General features: G+C 45.1%; 1 protein-coding gene across 1 annotated transcript in view; it reads right to left on the reverse strand.

Moving 5' to 3' along the window:
* Nucleotides 1–6,778: 6,778 nt before the first annotated feature.
* ALKBH3 (alkB homolog 3, alpha-ketoglutarate dependent dioxygenase) overlaps nucleotides 6,779–25,119 on the reverse strand; it is a 32,921-nt gene continuing 14,580 nt past the window's right edge. The window contains exons 8-10 of the mRNA XM_015075702.3: nucleotides 24,878–25,087; nucleotides 7,874–7,972; nucleotides 6,779–7,142 (exon numbers count right to left, since the gene is read on the reverse strand). Of these exons, the coding sequence (XP_014931188.2) occupies nucleotides 7,050–7,142; nucleotides 7,874–7,972; nucleotides 24,878–25,087 (402 nt within the window). The 3' untranslated portion in view covers nucleotides 6,779–7,049. The remainder of the gene's footprint in view (nucleotides 7,143–7,873; nucleotides 7,973–24,877; nucleotides 25,088–25,119) is intronic.

The raw sequence follows: 25,119 nt of genomic DNA on the forward strand, positions 1-25,119 counted from the left end.
CAATGTGACCGGCGGGGTGCGTCTGGGCCTGGTTGGTGACCCGCTCGCTGGGCTGGGAAAGCTCAAACGCTGCCCCAGGGGGAAGAGGTGGTGGAATCGGGCTGGGGGCCGGGGACGGTGCATTAGGAGACCAGTCACCCGGGGAGCATGTGGTGGGGCTGCAGAGAGTGAGCGGAGTCTTGATGGGAGGCCACTTTGGCATCTGGGAGCTCTCGTCACTTGGTCTAAAGAACTTCCCAGGAGACACTTAAGTGCAGCTGGATCTTAATATGCTCAGCCTCGCTCACAGACCATTTCATTTCGCCACTCCTCCCAAGCAGGGCCTCTGGGCCTCCCCTGGCTGACTGCAACAGAGGTGTGGGCACCCAGGGAGCCTGCTGAGAGGAAGGGAGGGACCACAGGGCCACTGGGCAGCCACCCCACGCCAGGGTCAGGGATGGGCTGAACGTTCTACTTAAGACAATTACATTACTGAGCACATTACTGTCAGGAGTGTTGCATTCATGATCTCGGCCCTCACGAGACCTGGCAGAGGTGGTCTTCTGTGTCTGCTGTGCCACTGAGGGAACTGAGGCTTGGGGGCTCACTGACTGGTCCAAGGCGTCTCAGCTATAAAGGGGAGAGTGACACTCAAGCGGAGGCCCTCTGGCGGCAATTCCGACAGATGTGGAGGCTGCGGCAGGAGTGGGGGTGTCGCGGCTGCTCTCTATTCCCCCCACCCCTGCAGGCAGCGCTGTAAGTGGAGGCACACCCCTTTGCAAGGCCAGATCCAGGCCGGTCTCACTGGAAGTTGCCCTCAGCACTTGGTGCAGAGCTCGGCTCGCAGTATTTTCGGCAGGAGGAGGCTCCCTGAAGCTGCAGCAGGGATCCTTGCCACGAATCGAGCCACCTGGCTGGTGCGGCACCGACACCGCCAGGACCACTCCTCGGAGGGCTGAGCCCAACGGGCACTGTGACTTTCTGGGCTGTCTGTGCCCATGTTCCCTCTTGTCACCAGGTGCTGCTTTTAGCTAGAAATCTCAGAGAAGGCCACAGAACCTCTGAGTGATAGAAAGAACAACGGCCTACGCACTTGATACGTCGTCTTCATGCCTGTTCTGCCTCACTCCCTGGGTGCCTCTGGGATGAGCACTTCTGCAACTTAGTTTCCTCATCTGTCCAATGGGGAGAGCAGCTCCTAACTTACAGCCTCGGAGTACTCTAGGAGACCGAGGGCAAGGCGTGCATGTGAGCTCACTTGCTCTCCTCTCTGGCCACCTGCACCCAGCGCAGGGCAGGAGGCTGCAGGCAGAGGCAGACTGGGGGAGAGGGAGGGCAGTGAGAGGGAAGCCACACACCCACACTCCCCCGTGATTTCTACCTCTAGGCTAGCTGTCTTCCTTTCCCCTTCACTGCAGGTGAATGGAGACTAAAAGCTATCAGAGAGAGGGTGCAGGGAAGAAATTGGGGGTTAATCCCTTAGACAAGTTCAGAGGAAACATGCCAGGAGAGTTTTCTCTAACCAACAAGGGTGCAGGAAGACACTTCTGAGTCCTGCCTGGGTGGTCTGCAGCCTGAATACCCCTGGGCCAGAATTTGCGAAGCACCCCCCATCCCCATGGCATCCTTCATCCACCCATACCAGAAACATTCTTTAGGCAGGGAGGATACAGCCCTCAAACCACAATTGTTTTTGGAGGGTGTGGATTCCCATCCTAGGGCCCCACCCATGTCCATTCTCAAGTACAGACAAGAAAGGCAGGACAAGAGCCACTGTTGTGGACAAACTTGGTCATCACAGCACCTGCAGAAGGGCCTGGGGCATGCCTTCTCAGGGCGAGGCAGCCCTACAGTCTCTGCCACTTGCTGCAGCAGGAAACCTTCGGGCCACATCTAGCAGGAGGGTGCGTGCATCCTGATGGCCTTTCCAGGGGCATCTGGATCATCACAGGCGCTGTGTGGCAGGTGCTTGTCACAGTGCGTTTGCCCACGCCTTTCCTGCCGTAGGCGGCTAATTGCAACCTGATCACCCAGCCCCTCTTGAGAGCCCCATGCTGGCCCACACTTCCTCCTGGCATCTCTACAGTGCTTCCAGGTGAAGGCACCAAGGAAGCCCCAGCCCCAGGAGACACTGACTGCAGCTCTTCCCCCCATGCCTGGAGCCAGGGTCGAGGTGGAGGAAGCCCAAAGACAACACAGAAGGCTAGCTGACAATTAGCCCTGCAGGCCTTTTCCAGCCCACCCTGGGACACCAGGTATCAGGATCTGACCAATCTTCTAGGTACACTTTTCCCTATCCGGTTAAAAAACAAAACCACCACCTCATTAGGATTGCATTTAGGAAGAAATCAGAATTAGGGACGTAGTAGGCCCAACACAGTATATACACATACACGCACACATACACGCACACATACACATACAGTCTGCACACTCCCTTCTGGGTTTCACCTTTCAACTTTCCTTCCCATTCAGAAACTTATAATTTGTGTCCAGAGTTAAAAGCTAGTGGGGTCAGAGGCCAGGGTCCTGCCTGAACATGCCCACAAATTCTGGAGGCCCACGAGAAGAGGGACCGTCCCTGGTGTTCAGGGGGTGTGACATCACCCGTACGATGAGGGGGAGTGACAGCACAGACATAACTGTAATGACAACGCTGTCACACATACGTTGGTCGGCTCTGAGTCGGCTTATCTAAGAAAGCACTTTCTGGTGATGCAGGCTACAAATGTCCTGCCTAACTTGTCCTGTTTTCCTACGCGGCTCTCTGACACTGGGCTCCTCGCCCAGCTCTAACACTAAAAAAATAGCCCAACATGGGGCTCTGTTCACAGGCTGGAAAGGCACTTCTAAATGGGCGTAGCAACTAAGCCAGCTGGAAAAGGCACCCTCAGTCTGTGTTCTGCTCTAATAAACAAACATCGATGCCATTTCCCCAATGACCCTCAGACACGGGAATCACCATATTTAAGAATGGATTCCAGGAGCACAAAACTGACAGGGATCTCCTGTGAGAGTTCTTTCCAAAGAGATAATGGGGAGGAACGATGGGGACAGCTGCAGACTAAGTCCTCCTGAGGAGAGCATGTGGGTGGAACCAGGTAGAGGTTACGATTTAAACAAACAGAATGCATCACTATTGAAACATCCGGCTTTTTCGAAGGCATTGTTAAGAAAAATAAAGCCATCGAGACTTTAGATTCAACAGTTTACGAGTACTATGACCAGAAAAGGCAAAGCAGGTCTTAGATAATCTGCAGCCAAGTAAAAGCTGCCAAAATTCAAAAAAGAAATATTCCCAGCAGGGCAGGCACCCATCATGTGTCAGGGACTTCTCTCAAGTCCCCCAACTGGGGCATTCTGCTCAGTGCAGAACCCACTCAGCTCTTGAGGGGTTTGCCATGACACAGTTCAGGAGACGGTGCCACACACTGACCAGGCCCAGAGAGACCTGCCACACACGAGGACAAGGTCATATCAGCCAAGGAGGCCGCAGAACGCGAGCACCACGAGGAAATGTCAGGTTTGTGAGCCGTGATCCGAACTTATGAGCAACAGTCAATGCTGTTTGAGTTAGTGGCTTAGTCAACAATGCGGATAGCGATTTCAGTACTAAGGATACCATCTGAAGCTGGGGGTACAGTGTTCTGAGGCAAGTTCTGTGCTCTGAGGCAAGCTGCCTGTTGTGAAGACATCTTTATATTTTATTTTTATTTTTTGAAGTTTATTTATTTTGAGAGAGAGAGAGAGGGAGAGAGCGCGAGCATGAGCAGGGGAGGGGCAGAGAGAAAGAGAGAGAGAGACAGGATCTTAAGCAGGCTCCACACTGCCAGTGCAGAGCCCAGCAAGGGCTTTGAACTCACAAACCATGAGATAACAACCTGAGCCGAAACCAAGAGTCGGCCACTTAATTGACTGAACCACCCATACTGAACCACCCAGACGGAGCCCCCTGTCAAGACATTTTTAGTGTACAACCTGACCCGTTTCTTTGGGCTGTCTGCTGACTGGAGTACGGCTGTCGGGAAGTATCATGAAGAAGCCTCATGCTGAGTTTGGGCATCATTCAGAGCCCTCAGCTGGACTCACAGGTTAGAGTGAAGAGTGGAAGGGACCATGCATCTACCTCAAGAGAGTTTCCTGGGATACGACCAAGAAACATTGTTCTGGGTCACTTGGCAGGAAGGTTGGATGACAATTTACCTAAATTGCCAGAAATTGGGTTCTGTCCCCCCAAAAAGAGCTTCCCTAGTTAAATGGCCAATTATTAGTCCAGTTGGCAGGACGGTTTCTGACCAGGAGCTGCTAGTAGTGAAGAGAGATGAGCTACAGATGCCTGCCTTCACGTACCGGAATGCCAGAGGACAAACAGGGTGGCCTGGCAGTCAGCTCTGCCAGCAGGGGACCAGGGCGAGCTGGGTGGCCAGCTGTGCAGGGGCAAGCCCTGAGGCTCCGGCTCCCAGGGATGCCCAGTAAACTATTCAGCCTAAGTTCATGACGGCACAGGAAGAAGCACACAGTTTAAGGATTCACCTGTGGTTGGAATTCTGCTTCTGCTGCTTACAAGTCCTATTAAATCACTTAACCCTTCTTGGGGGCTCAGCTGCCTGGTCTCTACAATGGAAATAGTACGTCTTTCTTGCAGGGCTGTGGGGAGGATTAGGGATTATGTATAAAAAGCTCCCAGGACAGTGCCTAGCAGGTTATTAAAGCTCAAAAAAAGGGAAGCAAAAAACTAAAGCTGTTTTTCTTCATGCCATGTTGTTACATTTGCTTCCTCTTGCTTTATAAGTAATGTCGGCAAAGTAGTTTTCCCCCTAATTCCTAGTTAAGACCTACGGCCCGGAAAACACAGCAACAAGTTGGTACAGTGACTGAGCAACCTTTGCCTGGTTCTGGAATTCCCGTCCAGTCCTAAACCCTGTACTTTAACTCTACGGCAAGTACCTACCTTCTCATTTCAAAAGGGACATTATCTTAGTGGTAAAAAACAACAACAACAACAAAAAAAAACAACAAAAAAAGGCAGTTCTAGCACTCTAGCACTGGACAGCAAGCGACAAAAGTTAAGACTGCTGCTCTCAGATGAAGAAGCCCAGGTGGTGGCCCAGGCTGTCAGCTGTCGAGTAGGAATTCATTTCCCTGACAGACATGGCAGCGATGAGTGAAGAGATCAAATCTGCAGCTGACGCAAGGGGAGATCATGACCCATTAGGAGGGATGCCGTAAGGCTGGGAACCATCTGCCAGTTCTTTCGTTTGTGGGAATGGAAGAGGAATTTCCCAATGTCATGCATCAAACTCAAAACCAAAGCTGGCTGTACCACCCTGGCCAGATTTTGTTTAATAAGAAAAAAGCTAGGAGGGGCGCCTGGGTGGCTCAGTTGGTTGAGTGTCCGACTTCGGCTCAGGTCACGATCTCTCGGTCTGTGAGTTTGAGCCTCGCATCGGGCTCTGTGCTGACAGCTGAGCCTGGAGCCTGCTTCAGGTTCTGTGTCTCCCTCTCTCTCTGCCCCTCCCCTGCTCATGCTCTTTCTCTCTGTCCAAAATAAACAAACATTAAAAAAACATTTTTTTTTTAAAGAAAAAAGCTAGGGATCAGACGTTTTATTTTATTTTTACAGTGATTTGTATTTCCCTCACTGAAAAGCGCGTTATAATGCCCAGATTTTATAAAGCACTTCGTGTTTTTTACAAAAAGGAGCCATCCACATGTGAAACATTTAAAAAATGGGGTGGGGAGAAACCCAATGCAAGAAGCCAGAAAGACTGTCAAAGAACAGGGCCTGGCCAGGCCCGGTATTACATCTGAGTTGCGGGGAAGAGCCTGCCCAGTCTTTGGCACTTCACCAAAATCACAGAGGCCATAAATCTTGGAAACAAGATCAAAAGCAAGAAGGCTCTGTAAATTTTCCCCACAGGCAGCTAGGGAAACTCTAATTCTCTTGTCCTGTTTTCATCCATTTTCTTTCTCTCAAGTATCTCTCCATATCTTGGTTTGGAAACAGTTTGGCACAGTGCTCCTAAGTCAACAGGTCAAGAAGACATGTGATTTTATGATGCAATAAAGGGCAGCCACTCTGTTCTGTTTGGGGAACCTGGTGACATCATGGACTAAGCGCTGAATCTCGGGAACTTGTGTCTAAGACAGCACTGAGTCAGAAGAAAATTTTCATCATAGGGCCCCTGGAACTCAAAGTAAAGACAACTATTAGGTAACTGAGTCTATCCCTGTAGGACGGCTCCCGCTTCTATCTGGCTTCAAATGACTCCAGTTATTCTCTAGGGGAAATTCATCTATGTGGGACAGCTGTCACCAGCAGGACATTTGCTGTTCTTCAGCCTAAATTTCTCATGACATCACTCACCTACTTCTGCCTTTGAGGGACAGTTTTCTCTCATGTGACAAGTACCCAGGCGGCTGCCTGAAGATGGCTGGGCGAGAGAACATGGCCTCCACTCTTCGTTCAGAGGCCGGTAACCTGTCTGTGTCCCAGGAAAGAGACTCAATTAAATAGAGTGCTCCCAGAGCAGGCAGCTTTCCATGACAAAAGCACACAAGCCAAGATGCTGAGGAGTCAGGGCAGCCTTCCACAAAGCTCTGAGAAGCCACCTCTGCTTGGGTCTCAACAGCTGTGGGCCTGCGGGGGCTCCGGAGTCGCTGACACATATTTGTGGCTCTATTTCACCAAGTCACAAGGAATGAACACGTGCGGATTTACCCTGGAGGCAAAGCACATTCACGTTTCTTCCAGTGAAGCAGGGAGGGCAAGAGAAAAACTGCTTACGGACAAAATCCCTCGTGAGCACAGCCACAGCAGTTTTTAATTTGCCTAAAGAACATATCGTGTACGATTTCAGGATGTGAGCAGGGAGCACTGTCCCCACAGTACGCATACTGTGAATGGGGGAGGCCAGCTGTCGTTTAACAGGACTCCAAGCTGGGAAGCAACCCACACCCTCACCCTCTAAGCAGCTGCACCTCGAGATCAGCTGGACCAGCCTCTGGAAGTCTCTTCAGGGTGGGAGTCTCAGCTCAGTCTCAGCAGAGCTCCTCACAAAGACCGCCCGTCACCAGCGCGCCCCTCTGGGGTCTGGATAAACTGTCCGAAAGGTCAGGTTTATTCTCGGTTCTCTGGAGTGGTACTCTTTGGGCACGCGATGCTAAATGGAAACACAGACAACTCTGACATAAACACATTTATGAGGAGACGGACCCCCGTCCCACGATCCCCGTAAGTACCAATGAGCTCTTGGAAGTCTTGCGGAGAAAGGTTTTCTTCTTTGAAGAACACTTCCCCCACCACCATTGCTCTGATTGGCCAGCGCCCTCGCAGTGAAGTATTTTCACCTCTTCTACCTGTTCTTCCTCTCAGCTTCCTGCCATTTCCCCCAATCTCCTAAAACAGCATGTAAACGGCTGAGACCAAAGACAGGCGTGAAATTCCACTCTCGTGCCAAGTGCTCTTACGTGAACCTGCACACCTTAAACATGACCTTGCTTTACGGTCTGGCCTGAGCCGTGGAGCTGTGCGGCCCACGGTGATGTGCTAGCCACTGGCTACCTGATGCTATTCAAACTTAAGTCCCTCCACACACTAGCCACATTTCAAGAGATGAAGAATAGTCGTGTGTGTCTAGAGGCTACTACATGGGGACCTAAGAGATGCAGAACTTTTCTGCTGTCACAGAAAGTTCTGCTGCATGTTGCTGCCACAGAGGTCCGTTCTGATTGTCAGTAGCATCAAAACTCCTTGATAATGACATCACTCTACCGCCTCTCGCTCACAATAAAAGCACCTTGCTTTTTCACATCTGTTACAGAAATTAACAATCACAAGCTGTCAGGACACTGCCTCCATAGGAGTGAATCCAAATCACTTGCATGTTCTCACCTGCCAGTCAGCTTGTGTAGCTCCTTCCATGATTAACAAGGTCCCATGATCCAAGGGTATCTTCACTCTTTCCACATAGGTGTAGTCTCCATTCTCTTCCTAGAAAACAGCATTCATTGCACTACATTTTTTGTGGTGTGATCAAGATGCAACAGAAGCTGACGATGGTCAAGAAATGCAAACCTCTACTCAGCTAGACTATAGGGGCTCGTATACTGGTTCTGTCACTTGGCAGCTGTTTGGCCTTAGGCAAGCTGTGTCACCGTCGGTACCTTAATTTACTCATCTGTAGAATGGGGATGATGACAGGACCTGCCACACAGGGCTGTTATGAGCCTCCACCGATCGAATACGTGTAAATTCCTTGGAGACTGGCACATATTAAGTACAGTATAAGTGCCAGCTATTATTATCAGCATCTAAAATGCAGAACAGCCCATTCTGACCTGTGAAGAAATTAAGTCATTCATACGAGAACTCCTTACATCTGCTTTATGCCATGCTCTGTGTTCTGACATAGTGTGGAAAACAAGGCTTTTAAACAAGATGTGGTGTGATGAGTTCTCACTGCTTTTTCAGAAGTTATGATAATTCATTAATTGGTACCTATGTTAAACTAGTCACAACTCTTCCTATAGCTCCTCTGGTGTCTTGGAGATACATTCTTGTTTCTTTCCAGAATAGTCAGCAGCAGGATTTTCGTAAAGAAGGGAGCTCTGGCTTGACCAGAACAGTGTTGCAAACTGAGACGGGCTATTTAAGCCTGAGAGCATAGATCACAACACTTCGGATACAAATGCCTTGTATTCACATTGCCCCTCTCTTCCAGAGAGCTCAAAGTCCATTCATGTCCAGTCCTCTGATGGAAGCTTCACAGAGTGGCCTGCGAAACAGCCAACAGGTGGGGGTCACTCTTCCTTCGCAGCCAACAAAGGGGTGCGTTTAACAACTTCCGTGCTCACAGCAACGAAGAGCTTATCAAGAGCTGAGACCCAACCTTCCTGATCTTTCCACTTCCGTTCTGGGCAGATCCACCCATCCATCTGCTTCACTTCGGATGCAAGGGACTGCATTTAGGTTATTGCAGGATTGATTTCACTGCAATACTGTGTTTATGTTTATTATTGCAGGACTGCTTCAGAGAATGTAACTATTTACAATGATTTCCTTCAGGAAAATCAAAATCAAAACAATAATGAACTTGCATAAACAGTTTAAGTTCTAGGTCCCAACCCTTGGCAGTGACTTTGTCGAGCACAGTCATAACTTTTCCAGGCAGAAGATAAAAGCAATGTTTAAACATAACTTTTGGTTTCAGTGATTGATTTTAATTGTGCCTGCCACCTTTTCTTTTTCAGTAGCAAGTAAGCGTGAAGCATTAACCTCTGACCCGTCAGCCAATCAGAGAGCAGTGGGAAGGTGACCCTGTTCTCGGGTGGCCCAGCTGCATCTCAGAAAAGCTGAGCAGCTCTCTATAAAAAAGGATTCCAACCACAAATGTATGTCCTACCGGAGAAAAGGTATCAGAAGGGAGTGCATCAGCCATGAGATTAGAGGGCTCAGGGCTCCTTGATTGGGGCTGTAAAGTCAGTTGCCAAATCAAGATTCAACACAGCTAGGAGCAGACCTCTTGCCCTGTACAGGAGGAGTGCCCTACACTCAGGGAGTGCAGCGGAGTCTTCGTCTATAACTCCAGCACAGGCACAAGGACAGGGCAGAAAAATGAAGTAGAGAGGAAAGACACTGAGCCAGACACAAAGACAATTCTGAGACGAAGACCTCTTAGAACAGTAAAAACATTATTAGGGAAGAGGGAGTACCAAGGCCAATGGAAGAGACGGGGTGAGCGCTGTAATTCTGCCTGGAAACATGCACCGGGAATAGACGTAACAAGTGAGAAAGAATTCCAGATGCAAGGGGAAAATACCAGCACTGATAGAAAGTGATGTTCAACAGAGCCACGTTTCACTTAATGTTCCTAAGATCTGAATTTTTCAAATGAGAAAAAGCCTCAAGTTGATTTTAAATACACTACTTCCAATATAACCTTTAGTTGTACATAAAAGCAGAAGGGGGTGATCCTTCACTTGCGATGGAGCTACTATTTTTTTTTTTAATGTTTATTTATTTTGAGAGATTGAGAGTGCGAGCAGTGGAGGGGCAGAGAGAGAGAGAGAGAGAGAGAGAGAGAGAGGGAGAGAGAGAGGGAGACAGAGAATCCCAAGCAGGCTATGCACTGTCTGTACTGAGCCTGACACGGGACTTGATCTCAAGACCGTGAGATCAGGACCCAAACCGACATCAAGAGTCAGCTGCTTAAGCGACTGAGTCACCCAGGTGTCCCGGGGATGGAGTTACTCTCTCTTTTTTTTTTTTTAATGTTTACTTTTTGAGAGAGACAGACAGAGTGTGAGTGGGGGAGGGGCAGAGAGAGAGGGAGACACAGAATCTGAAGCAGGCTCCAGGCTCTGAGCCGTCAGCACCGAGCCCGACGCGGGGCTCGAACTCACGGACCGCGAGATCACGACCTGAGCCGAAGTCGGACGCTCAACCAACTGAGCCACCCAGGCGCCCCATGGAGCTACTCTTAATCAGTCTCTGAAAGAGACAATGATACCCAGTGCACCCAGTGAAAGAGGTGATGTCATTACTTTGCTGGTTGTTATTTATTCCTTCCAATCCCTTGGCTCAGAAAACACATTCCTAATTTGCGGAAGGAGATAGAAAAGAGGGCAAGGGGTTCTACCAAAGCAACACAGAGCTCACAAATGCTTTCTTCTTTTCTTGAGGCCAGAGTGCCAACAGACCCCAGAGCCACTCTTTAACTTAACCAAGACACGCAGAGACTTCTTCCAGTCAGGAAGCACGTAAAAGGCCAGTGGAGCTCACGCGGCAGTGCATAAAGGCACAAATTGATAAATGGATGAGCAACACTGGAAGCACCAGTCAGACTGTTTAGACCATTAGGCATGGTAAAGTTACCAAAACAATGGTTCTGTGACCCTTTTGATTTACTTAGGTCTTTTCTCGAGACAAAAGAAAAAAAAAAAAAAAACACCCCTAAAAAAACCATGGCATAGGATAAAATTTTCCATCCCTGACCCTGGTGAAAAGAGGCTTTTTAGAGGCGCTGGCTGGCTCAGTCAGTAGAGTATATGACTCTTGAACTCAGGGTTGTGAGTTCAAGCCCCACACTGGACACAGAGCTTACTTAAAAAAAGAGGCTTAGGGTTATAATCCGTCTACAAGGTGGGTTTTGTTGTTGATGATTTGGTTTTCCATACACTCAAAACTTCACAAGCAGATAAAGCAAAAAATATATACTTCTATATTAATTATGATCAACACTCTCCCTCCATCCTTGCCAAGCACAGCCAGTTTATCTGAACACTTGATTAGGATTCCCAAGGTCTTCTGGGCCCTCCCAAAGTTCTACAATCTCACCTCCACCTCCTGACACAAGCCTCCCTAGTTTCGTTTAGAAAAATGGTATTTAGGGGAAAAAATCTGGGTGTATTTATTATTCTATCATTACTAACTATCCAACAGACAGGAAACCGCAACATTTTTTTTTCCATTGGAAAGGTTAAGTTCACATTTTACAAGCTCTATATAGAGTTTTCATGGAATCGCTCCTTTTGCATCCTAATTAGAAATTATAAGCAACCATCAATGCTTGAAAATCAGCAGCAGCATAGTTTTTCTTCCTATTGTAAGAGTAACACAAGTTCACTGAAGTAAACGACACACTTGTGAATTACTGGTTCAATGTCTGCCTTCCTACTCTCTGATAAGTTCTATAAAGAGGATTATGTGGTCTTGCGCTTTTGAAATATGCTATCACACGTATCAATAAATACGGGAATGACTGAGGAAAAGTACCAGGAAAACATAATCCTATTATCCAGAATTCATGCAATGAATGCCCAGGAAACACTGTATAAATATAATTACGCACTTTACATTTGTATCATTATATTGTGAGCATGTGTTTACATCTTAAAGGTACAGTATTTGCAAATGTGGTTCTATAATATTCCTTTATATGAACATATCTTTCCTTCTTCAAACTCACAAATATTTTTTGGCCACCTATATTATGTCAGGCACTGTGCCTAATGCTAAGAATATAGCAGTAAGGAACATACTATTAGACACTGAGATTTTAATATGCCGGTACTGATAAGAAAAAAAAAAGAGAAAAGAAAGGGAGAGAAAGAAAGGAGAGAAGGATGGATGGATGGATGGATGGATGGATGGAAGGAAGGGAGAAAGGAAAGAAGGAAGGAAGGAAAGAAGGAAGGAAAGAAGGGAGGGAAGGAGGGAGGCAGGCTACTGCAAGTAGATCCTGGGCAAAACATTTCTGGGTGTTTTTCTAAGGATATATTGTCAAAAGTGGAATTACTGGATCCTTAAAGCAGTTTGATTTGTTGTACCAAAATGCTTTCTTAAGAAGGTTGTGGAAATTTCTAATTCCATCAGGAAAATACTTATCCTCCCCTAAACAATTTAGGGGGAAAATGACAACTCATTATTCAAACAGAGAGTTCTTTAATTACTAACCTAGTCCAACACTTTTTCACATGTCTATTTGCTGTTTGCATTTATTCTGTTGTGAACTCTCTGCTCACGTTCTTTGTCCATTGTTCTACAGGATGTTGTATTTTTCTTACTGATCTGTAACCACAGATAGTGAGATATTTACCCTTTGTCATAGTTTCTGCAAATATTTTTCTCATTTGCTATTTGTCCCTTAACTGTGTTTATGATATTTAACGTAGAGTAGCTCAAAAACTTGTAGAGTGAACTCTGACCTTTCTTTGGCTCTCCTTCATGGTTTTTATGCTTAGAAAGTCTTTTCTCATCCTGAGGGAAGTTAAACATACAACTACATTTCCTTTTTGGTTAATAAAAAAAAAGAAACGAAAAAGAGTCTACATTTTTTTAGATTTAACTCTTTAATCTATCTGGAATTTGGTGCTTTTATTTCCCCCAGGCTTCTTTCTATAAGTTTCCAAATACTTCTGGATAGGATCAACCACAGTGCATGCTGCCCAGGGGCCAGGCATGTCAGGAACTATGTGTACGTCATTGCTAACGCTCATTACAACCCTGTGAAGGAAGTGATATTGCCCATTTTATCGTAAACAAAAGGAGCTAGAGGGAAAGCACATCTCTAAGGCAGAAGACTGACAGGAGGCAGGCAGGGCTAGTATTTGAATTTAGATCTGCCGGACTCTAAAGCTTCTATTCCTTCCACTGTGCTCTCCGAAGTGATCTCTACTCCTTTTGGAATTCTGTAATATCTCCCGTTCTAATTACAAGGCACGGGACTGAACCGCAAGGGTCACAAACAGCAGCAGGCAGCATAAATGAGGAGTGGCGGTAGGACACAAGACAGCGGGGAGCGGGGAGCGGGGGGGGGGGGGGCCTGCACACAGGTGTAGCCACTCCGCAGCTCCAGCTCGCCATTGCCTCAGGGCTGTCTGATTTTCTGGGTTTTCCAGGGAAGATGAGAAATGAGAAATGGGATTTTTTATGAAAAATCTCCCGAGTTATAAATTTTGGCAAGTAATACAATTTCTTTTCAAACGCTGGGCAGCATAAGCAAGTCTGAGAACCAGATTCACCTCAGGAGCGGCCCAGCCGTGCTGCTGGTGGGACCCATCGCCTGACCCCTTTTATGCCCACATCTCGTCATTCTACCTAGCCTGGAAGCTCCCGAGCAAGGCCAGTTATGATCTGCTGGGCTTCTTTGATCCTGCTTCGCCATTCCACACGGTAGTGCTTGACAGAAAGCTCAGGACACACATGTCACTTCAGGCACACATTCTTAATTTCAGCGACCCAACTCAAGGAGAAAAGGCCCTTGAAAGCAGAATATAGTTCCGAGTCAGTGGTCTGAGTCTACAGTGAGACCTTTGATTCTTCAAGTGATCCCGATCCTGCTAAGTCGATGAGCTACTTATGTGAAAATTTTCCATCATTTTACCAAGAAGATGCTGGTAAAACCAAACGCAAATGAGCAGAAAGGACAAAGTGGGGGCCCTCAACCTGTTTCTCATTTTCCGAGCTCTCAGGAAGCCCTTGACATGCAGTAACTATGATTAGTTTCTGCACTGGAGGCTTCAAGGCTACAGTGGGCCCTTGAATCCTGGAGAGGAGCACATTAATGAGAAGGCGGAGAGCGAGCGCAAGGAAGAGCAGAGAGATGACCTCGCACAATGGGGCGATCACACAGGGAACAGCAAGACACCAGGGCAGACTGGGCACAGATTATGTAAAGATTTGACAGTCTGGCTAAGGAACTGACATTTTATCTTTTGTTCCAGTAGGAGCAAATAAAGACTTCTGAGTTGGAAAACAAAGCGATGAAAGCAGTGAGCTCAATCTTGGCTCTCTGCTCTTCTTTTGCTCTGAATGATGACGTGCAATTCCATAGTTTTCCATATCATCTACATTACTAGTTCTAACTCAATTCAACGGTTGTCTGAGCCACACTAAGTGATTTAACAGGATGCTTCAGCCACCTCATCTGTACAACAGGGATAATAGTGGTATCGACTCCATGGGATTCCTGGAAGATTGACTATAAAGCACTTAGAACAGGGCCAGGCACAGAGTCAACACTACACATTTGTTATTTATCATCATCACTTTCCTGTTGTTATTCTGACAATTTCCAGATGACGTCTCCAGCACAGGCCTGTCATCTGAACCACAGACCTATACAGCCAATGGCCTACTTCCCACTGGAAGTCTCAGGCTTCTTCAACCTAGCATGTAGAAGAAGAACTCTTAACTCCATTTATGAATCCTCCTTCAACAAGACCACAATCAAATGCAAAAGTCCCTGCTCCTCCTCCTCCGAGGAGCTACCCACCAACTGCTCAAGCCATGAACCTGGGAGTCACTCTCGATTCTTACCCTTACCTCTAAAGTAGAAATGCAAGTTTTATTGGTTCACCTTCAAAATCATGCCTCAAGTTCATCCTCTTCTCTTCATCCCCACTGCCACCATCTTAGTCCAAACCAGCAGTACCACAGAGTCTCCCACCTTCTATTTAAGTTGTGATCGTTGCTCTTTGTTCATTTGATTGTAGTCTAGCTCCTATGACCTCCATGAGAAAGGCCCCATACTTGTCATATTCACTGCTATATCCCCAGATTTGAGCATAGCACCTGACACATAGTAGGTGCTCAGTTAGTAATTGTGGGACAGAGAAGAGAGGAGAGAGAGAGAGAGAGAGTGACCTATTCCTGAAAATAGCTGTCATCTGGGCATCAAATAGAACTGGGAGAGAAAAGATTGAAATTAAAAGACATTTCAGTACCCTAGGTATGTGGTAAAAAGAGCCTGGGATAAAGATGGCCACTAGGAGAGGGATTCAAGAACAAATTAAGAAGATCTGGGAATTAAAACAATTAAGAGAACAGGAAAGAACTAAAAATAACTTACACGTGAACCTGACCAAGAGAACAGTGATATCGTGAACATAAATGGACTTATTAGCAGATGGAACTGTGGAGTTTTCTGAGAGAACAATAAATCTGATTTTACATTTTCAGGTCAAGTCACATGTGCTATTATAGGTGGCAATGTCCTGTGAATATGTACATGTGATCCCTAAGTGAGATAAAAGTCAAAGCTGGAGATAAGAGATTCAGAAGTCACTCCACCAAAGAAGCAACAGTTGAAGCCATAAGAGCAAGTGAAATCTTGTTTATTAACTTATATAACCAACACACACACACACACACACACACACACACACACACACAATGCTAAGTTGCTAAATCCTGGAGACATAATAAGACAGAAACTGACCTTGCCCATATGGCATTTACAATCTATTGCCAGTTTATAATCTCCTAAAAACTCATATAAACAAAGATAACAGAATCAAAGATAATCTTGAATATCCACACTTCAGAGGCTGAATGTAAAGGAAAAACCTTTAAAAAGGTATGGAAATAGCAATGAGAAAAGTGTGAGATTAGGAAAGGAAAAGGGAGCTAAGAAATGGCCGAGTTTCCAGCAGTGAGGTGATGGATACGGTATTACAAGGAAGAACAGAATGACAATCGAGAAAAGGCTTTTTTGGACAATGGTATCTGTATGTTAGCAAAGTGGTGGGGTGGATCTATAGAACAGGTGTTTTAAGAGTTAAGGGGCGCGTGGGTGGCTCAGTCGGTTAAGCGTCTGACTTCAGCTCAGGTCACGATCTCACGTTCGAGCCCCCAGTTGGGCTCTGGGCTGATGGCTCAGAGCCTGGAGCCTGCTTCCGGTTCTGTGTCTCCCTCTCTCTCTGCCCCTCCCCCGTTCATGCTCTGTTTCTCTCTGTCTCAAAAATAAATAAACGATAAAAAAAAAAAAAAAAAAGAGTGAGTTAAGTTGTAAGGAAAGGGAAACTGCAGACATAGAAAACTTACTCCCGAATTTATACTTCAAAAGCAAGTAAACAAACCCAAAACCACCCCAGGTATAAGTAAGAATGCCTGCAGAGTCAAGCACAGGGTTTTCTCAAGATGGTAACAGATATAAAGAGATTTCCCCAGCTTTCTGGTCCAAGGATCAGATACATGGTAGAACTGATTGACAAGTATGATTAAGGCTTTTTTGCAGACTGAAATGATTATTGAAAACTGAATGTTAGCCCATGTTACAGCCGCTTAACCTGCTGAGGGCCAGCTGTCCATTTATTTACTTGCCCTATCTCCCAACTTACGACTATGCCAATAAAGTTTCCCTCTCTGCTTTTTTAAAGATTTTTTTTCAGCTTGTTTTCCCAATCAAATTGTGGTGTTCCCTTGCCTTTGAGAACCTGGCTGGCTTCTAGACTGCTTCACGGATCACCTAAACTTGCAGCTGTATTTGGAATACGAAACTGTTCCTACAGTGTTGATACAAGAACACAGCTGGACTTACTGTTCACAGTGGTAACATTTTTTAATATTATTTTTTATGGAAAGAGAATAAAGCTAGGACCCGACAATGTCATCTCTAGTTATTCTGCTGACTCAAACCACGCTTTAAATGATGGCATCCTCAATATTGATCTGAAATACATTACCTTAAAAAGAAAAGCAGCTCTTTCTGAAATAAGATCTGCTAAAAGTAAAAGGCTGCTGGAAGAGCATAGATCTGAAATCGCCAAGGTTATCTATTCAAAACCGGTTTTAAACTCCTTTGCCAGATACAAATCTTTGGGTGTTTACCCAACTCTTTCCTGATTTTTGGTACTGATTTACCATGGAAGGTTCTAATGAGGTGAGTGAGAATATGAAGTAAGCATGAGGGACTGGTATGGGCAATCAATCACCCTATACCAGGGATGACCAGTGATCTCAATAGTTCAAGAAGACCTCCCGACCTCTTGCTTGGGAGGTCTGGGCAATTGTTCAATGCAACGGAGGCTCTCTCTGCAGGCATCTAAAACTTAGCACTGTACATCAGACTAGCATGAGAACTCTTGCCTTTCCTTCTGGACTGGACACACTGAAAGGCAAATGGAGTGAAATGCCTGCTGACAGTGTTTGTTGTTCAGCTTTGTTGTTGACATAGTACTGGGGGGTAGCATGGGGGCAAGAAGGTACTGAATTTCGGGAAAAATAAACATGGCTTTACACTTACTGTTACAGTCATTCTAGAGACACTGAATGTGCATTTAAAATAAGAAGACTTCATGAAATGATGATTCCGTTCTTGGTAATGTATTTCCAAGAAATGCAACTTAAACTGCTATCTTGAAAGAGCTCCCCCACCCCCAAGACTGTAGAAACAGAAACTAATGTTCTCCTTCCTCTAAGAGCATATGAGGACAAATTCCACCATGTCTGACATCCAGCTGACCTCAGTCACTAGCAAAAGTGCAGGGTTCTCTAGTCATCCATTAAAACAAGACAACTCATTCCCAACCCGTTCCTGGACATCACCTGATCAGACACAACTCCCCCTTTCCCACCGCCTCCCCAAACTCTCTCCTTCCTGCCCCTGTGCACTATGTCCTCTGGAATTCCCAGTCAGTGATGAGCAAACACCCTTAGATCCCCAACCTCATGTGCTCTGAACGTTCCCTTGACTTGCCTGTCTTAATTGAAACCTAGCCATCTCTAGGATTTCAAATCTCTGAAGACTTTTCACGTGGAAAGTGATCTTGTATGTCCCATCCAGAGAGCTAGGAGATAATCCACATTAACACTTTCAGACCACTATTGCCATACCTCTCTTAAAAATCCCTGCTCCAGGGGCGACTGCGGGGCTCAATAGGTTGAGCGTCCGACTTCGGCTCAGGTCATGATCTTGCGGTTTGTGAATTAGAGGCCTGCGTTGGGCTCTGTGCTGACAGCTCGGAGCCTGGAGCCCACTTCGGATTCTGTGTTTCCTTCTCTCTCTGCCCATCCCCTGCTTGTGTTCTGTCTCTGTCTCTCAAAAATAAATAAGTAAATGTAAAAAAAAAAAAAAATCCCTGTTCCTCTGAGCTCATGTCATTGACCTGGCCACCTCTGTCCTTCTCTGCCTTGGTCCCAGGTATGCACAAGGTATAAAAAGTTCTTAACTGGTCTCCTGGCTTCCACTCTTGCTCCTTTTTAGTCCAGGCTCCACACAGCAGCAACTTACTTTTATAAAATTATCCATCAGATCATGTCATTCTTCTGCTTAACACATTTCCATGGCTTCCTGATGTACTTAAAATCTGCTCCTTCCTGAGGCTCCTGAGCCTCTGCATGATCTGGCCCCTGTCTACTCTCCCCATCTTATCACCTGCTCTGCTCCTCGCTTGCTCACTCTGCTCTGGTGTGGGGCCTCCTTCTCCTTCCTCAAACTCACTAAGCTCTCTTCTGCCTAGCTAAGCAGTCATCTACCATGAAAACTGCACTTGGGAAAGAGGAGAACATCACCAGAAGGGTTAGGAATAGTTTTTATGAGTATGGCAAAGGGAGGAAACAATTCTCACATTGGGACACTGTTTTAAAAAGACAAGTTTGGAAGCAGACCCCATTCCTAATCACATGCAAATTTGATGAATCACTTTGGAAAAGGTTGTTCTCCCAAGACTAAAAGGACCATTGGTGGCACTATAAAACTAGATGGTCCTTGGCAAAAAGTGAATTCTTCCCAGTGGCAGTGAGGGTATGGATTCCAACTGAGACAAGGCCCCAAGGCAGCAAATGATGATTCCAACTCTTATGGGATTTCAAGTCTGAAGATAATTCAGTCTTACTAAAACTACTTAGCTTTATCTGCTCAAACATGCACATTTTCATCTACCCACCCACTCACTCACTCTCTCCAAACCACTAACTAGCCCTAGAGATAGCAGCTCAAAAACTCAGTCACCATTCCCGTTCCACAGGCCACTTCACCCTCTGCGAGTCTCCCTTCTACTCCATTTCACAGGCCAAGGGAATCTTGGGATTTTGGTTTCACTACTACTCATTTCCTTTTCCAATTTTCCACATCTGAAAAGTCACTGTGACATCTACTATTCTTAACAGCTTAAAAATTCACTGATCATTGCAAAAACTTTCATAGTGCCTTTCATGGGGTAACTTTTCTATTGCTCCGATAAAGCAGCTACCAATCATCACCCCATTTGCAAAGAAAAAGAGATATAAATGAGGAAGATACGTGCTTTTTACCATCAGTGACAGATACAAAAAATAAAAACTGACTTTCTAGACTTCATTTAGGGATATATTGAAAGAACGATTATTATTAACAATTTCTTTCCAGTATTTCTTGTAACTCCTCAGAATAGATGCTGTAATCCGAAGAGGGGCTGATTAAGAAATATGGATGACTGGGGGCACCTGGGTGGCTCAGTGGATTGACTGTCCGACTCTTGATCTTGGCTCAGGTCATGACCTTATGGTTTGTGGCACGAGTCCCGCATGGGGTTCCATGCTGAGCATGGAGCCTGCTTGAGATTCTCTCCCTGTCTCTCTCTGTCCTTTCCCCATTCGTATTCTCGCTCTCTCACTCTCAAAATAAATAAAGCTAAAAAAAACAAAAAAGCAATATGGATGACTGGGCCAGCAGCAGTGGGGTGCTAAAGCGGAGGTTCAGTTACCGCTCCATGAAATACTGCACAGTGTAATTTAGTCACCTTTCAAATTTAAGCTAGTCAGTATTACAGTATTTTGGATTCTAAGATCTTCATTTCTTCTGAGGTTCTGGAAAAATATCAGTATTTATGACCAAACTGACCTTTTCATACTCCACTCTTCCCAGTAGTGGGCAAAAAATCAATTAGCAAGATAGGTAGTAGGAACTCCAATTCACTGGGGACTCTCAGAGCCTCCACCATAGGAAGTGGTTTTACAACCATCTCTTCTGGTGCTACAAATAAGGTTCACATTCTTCAGAAGGTGTTAGAGAGAGAAGTGGCTACAGAAATGCTGAACTTGCCTCAACTCAATCACCGAGGTGGATATTTTTTAGGATTCGGCTGATCAAAGACAGAGCTTATCCATACATAATGTGCTACAAAAACAAGGCTTTTGGCATCTAAACCTCCAGCACATCACAAACTTCCTGCTATTATCTAATATCCCCCCAACTCAGCCATCACTGTTTCCATGGTAACCGACAGAGAAATAGCAGCCTGCCAAATGGCTTTTGTGGTTCCTTTTCTGGCTTGTTTTTCAGTATAGAATTAAAGCTAGCTGGGAAAAGAACGAGACTAATCTTTACAGCAGGGACACGATGCATTTTGGAAAGTACAACTAGGTTTGGGACAAGGAGTGTAGACAAACTTTAATGAGCCCAGCTTGATAGAATAAAAAAAGGTTCTTGGTTTCTAAAAAATGTCTACTCAAGTATATTTGGTAAGCTTTCTGTCTTGAGATAGTATATCCTGATATTGTCTGGAAGACAGATATGGTGCCATCCACTCTGTCTTTAACTGAATTAACAAAAGAAGGGATGGGATGAATGGAACGGCAAGATCAAGCAAGTCTACCATGCCCCAGGTACCTTGTTACCATTAAAGGAAATGTAAGTTACTCTGAAATCAAACTGAACGGGAAGGAGTTGCCTGCTTGGACTAGAGAACAGTGAAGAAGGATCTCTTAGGGGAGAGAAATGTCTGTCCTGGGGATGATGCATGCATGAAGCTGACTGAGCCAACTGTATGAATCAGAGGGGCCCTCATACTTAGGAAAACAAAGATCTCCTCACCATCTCGGCACAGGGAGAAATTGTGAGGAATGCAATGTGTAGAACTGGGGCAGCTTTCAGAAGAGCAGCAGCTACAGAGATCTGCCTAAAGTGCCAGACTGCACAACAAACAGCTGCTGCAGGGGTGGAGGAGACTGAATGTTTAAAAAAAAAAAAAGAAAAAGTGGCCCAAAACATATGCTTTTCTGTCTCAAAACTGCATACTTGAATAAAGTACACAAAAATCTTATGATTCTTCTATGTCACTTCCAGATGAGAAACTCTGACTCAAGTCAAACAGGTATTTAGATTCCCTTCTGATAGGTTAAAACGAACTGGATTTTGACAAGAGATGCCCTCCCACAACTTCTAACATTCCGAATGTCTTATTGACAGACATGAAAATTACAACCCACAGTGGCATACTAAGTTAGGTTCCTAAGAGTTTCCTGACAGAAAGTCAGACTCCTACAAATTCTACACAGAAGACTAACGTAATTTATGCTTTTTAATTTATGCTTTTACCTTGAGTTGTATGAATCATGAGTCATGTTCTCAGAGCTCTCACTGGAGTTTAGAAAGAAAAGTAGACACAGATTTGCAATAACCACTTCCTTTCAATCCTTCAGAAAAGAGATCATTATAATAAGATAAAGATGATGCACCCTAAGGCTGTCAACTCAAAGAAAGGCTTCTGTGCACTTCTAGTTTAGCTAGATTTGTGGAGCCCTGAATTTTTTGAAATCTATGTTAAAAAACTTGAACAAGTCTTTCCAAAAGTTTAAACTTGGGTCTTGTTTACCCAAGAATGGAACTTACAGGTTCTGGGGGAAAAAAGCCATTTTTAAATAAACTGGGTTCAGTAATGCATGATTATAATTCCCAATATATTAACCTTCAATTTTCCCATTAAAAAAACCTTTTTTTTAAATTTTTTATTTATTTTTGAAGGAGAGAGAGATAGAGCATGAGCGGGGGAGGAGCAGAGAGAGAGGGAGACCCAGAATCCAAAGCAGGCTCCAGGCTCTGAGCTGTCAGCACAGAGCCTGATGCAGGGCTTGAACTCACGAACTGTGAGATCATGACCTGAGCTGAAGCCGGACGCTTAACTGACTGAGCCACTCAGGCACCCTTCAATTTTCCCATTAAAAAAAAATTTTTTTTAATATTTATTTATTTTGGACAGAGAGAGACAGAGCATGAGCAGGGGAGAGGCAAAGAGAGAGGGAGACAGAATCTGAAGCAGGCTCCAGGCTCTGAGCTGTCAGCACAGAGCCTGACACGGGGCTCAAATTCAGACCGCGAGATCATGACCTAAGCTGAAGTCGGATGCTCAACCAACTGAGCCACCCAGGCGCCCCCCCCCACCTTTAAAAAATTTTTTTTAAATATGTATTCAATTTTCCTATTTTAAACAAAAGCCAGAATTGAAAGGACATGCAATTACTTCAAAATTAATCATAATTACAATGACGCAGGAAGCCAAAACTGATTACAGTCAATAGTCTGTGGTGAGGCATTGACACCTTTATATTTCTTCCCAAATCTGTTTTCTCAGCCAACTTTAAGATCTCAGACGAATTTTCTTACTTATTAGGTCTATATTTTTGTCAAATCTGCCATCATGAGTGCAGTGCAGATTCCCTTGCTACTAGCAGACAATTACAGGGACTTTACCACATCTTTAGTATTTCATGACCTGTGCTTTCACTACACTCATCAAAATAAACTGTAAGACTTCAGAAGATAAACCTTCAGTATGGGCCATCTCCCTCAAATAGAGATCTTTATTCCAAATGGTTGCTTTCGGACACAAGGCTGTGTGGTAGTTGTATTACCCATCTACTCGTCTCGTTAACCTATAACGTAAGTAAGTTTTATTACCAAGAAATAGCTCTTGATGGCCACGAATAATGTTTTTATATGCGAAAATGAAGACCTTCAGTTGCCTGGAGGGGAAATGGAATGGGAATATTCTGGGCACAAGAACACTGCTAATGCTTAATGACTGGAAACTGCTTCTACAGTAAAACTATCCAGAAAGCATGCTTTGGGAATCCTTAAGCTTCAAATCTGTAAATAGGCCACAAGTGTTTTTAAGAAGGGGGTGGTGTGTGTGTATGTGTATGTGAATGTATGTGTGTAAAGAAACAGTGATTGGACAAGTAACTACCTGGCAACAAAGAAAATACCTGTGAGGCTGCAAGTGAGGATTATCCCAAACATCGTGCTGGCTCTACCAGCGGACGTGCCGCTCGGAGAGATGGAAGGGTGACTTCCATAGGAAGGCACAGCACCAGGAGGGAAAAGACGACTTCATCTTACTCAATTACTGCTACAGCCAGATCCCAGGACCAGACTTAACAAAAAGTTGGTGTGGTTATGTCCGGCTTGAGAAGAGGATCTGAACTTAAAAATGAAACATTGGTGTTCCTCTGCTATTCACGTAACAGAAGCCTTACCAAGGGCAGGATGAATTATTCATGTAATTTATCTGACTGGGTTTTAACCGAGTAGAAGGCCACATATAAAAGCATAACCATATCCAAAGAGAGTATGGCAAAGGTTGGGTCGTCTGCTTCTCAAGTGGTACTCCCCCTGGTACAGGAGAAGGCTAATCAATCACCAATGAAACTGGGAAGGCCAGTCAAACTGCTCAGAAGCAAGTTCACTCAATACATCACTGGCAATTGACAATCCCCTGCTAGCACAGACCAAAGAAACAAAGCAAAGAAAACCTAATCAAGGGAAATTATACCAACAAAAGCTGCCTAATGGCATAAATGCAAAATAACACAATATGCTTCAAAATACCATGCTTGGAAACCGAAATACATGTCAGGAAAGCAGCCCAGTCCATTAACTATGTTCTTAGAGGAAGCATATCTGATGAAGAACAGACATGAGCACTGGCAGGCTAATAATTATTTGGTCTGGATTAGGTCATATTCTAAACACAGCCTTATAAGCCTTTCCACACTGACTGGCTCTGGTTTACTGTTATAAACTAAATGACTGGGAACCTTGGTAAGAGAAAGACACAAAGATAATAAGATCATTTGGTAGAGGTTTGCTCTTTTCTTTGAGTTTCTACTACCTTTCTACCTATCTTAATCCTAGGGTCTTATACTTTTTTGATTTAAGAAAGTCAAAACTCCTAGTGTCCCTGAAATATCCTATAACATACGTAAAACCCAGGACGGAAAACTAAAGTTATTATGTTTAGTTACTGCTTCTCTCCCTGAATTTGGACAACCATCTCTGAGAATTTGGCTTGAACTTCATCTTTCTGAGAGAATTACAGGTTCATCTGTATTTCAGAAGATGGCTAAGAAGGCAATGAGGATGCTCACGATGTTCCCTTCCAGAAAGGTGGCAACACTGCCATGGAGAAGACTTACAATGAAGCCTTCCTCAGGGGTGTCTTCCTCATGCTTTCTTCCTTTCCAGTCTTGTACCTCCCAGCTCGAGTCTTCCCTTTAGAACCCTTCCTTCACAGCACTTACCATAATTTCAGTCATTTCAGTAATTAGTAACATCTGTCTATCCCCTGTATCCATGAGGACAGGAGCTATCTCTGTTCTTTCCACCAAAGGAAATGAGCCCCCGAAGCCTGGCACATGGCAAGCAATTTCTGTTGGATAAGTGAATGAATGAATAAATGGCCACTCTGGGAGACAAAAGGTAACCATGGGGTAGGCGATCAGTTGAACAGGTTTCAACAACAAAACATGTACTCTTACCCTCTGAACCTGAAAACAGCAGCTTTTAAGAACTCTACTTTTTTCACAGAATATTAGAAGGCAGGAAGAACATGAAAAAAAAAAAGAGAGAATACTCACTGGTGGGGGCTTCCTTCTCATCTCAAAAGTGCGTGTGGCACCAAAACTCAGCGAAGCAATGATGGGACATCTCCCTAGCGACGGTTCATCGTCACTATGCCAGTCGACACTGTCTTTCTCATTTCGGTAAAGGTTGCAGAGCAAGGAGTTGAAGGTGTGGCCAGTGTTCTTTTCAATCTGGTCCTTCAGTGTGAGCAGCACAGGATGCCACTGCAATCATCAGGCCAAGAGAAGGGACAGCC

Source organism: Acinonyx jubatus, chromosome D1, assembly GCF_027475565.1.
Source record: "Acinonyx jubatus isolate Ajub_Pintada_27869175 chromosome D1, VMU_Ajub_asm_v1.0, whole genome shotgun sequence".
Lineage (NCBI taxonomy): Eukaryota > Metazoa > Chordata > Mammalia > Carnivora > Felidae > Acinonyx > Acinonyx jubatus.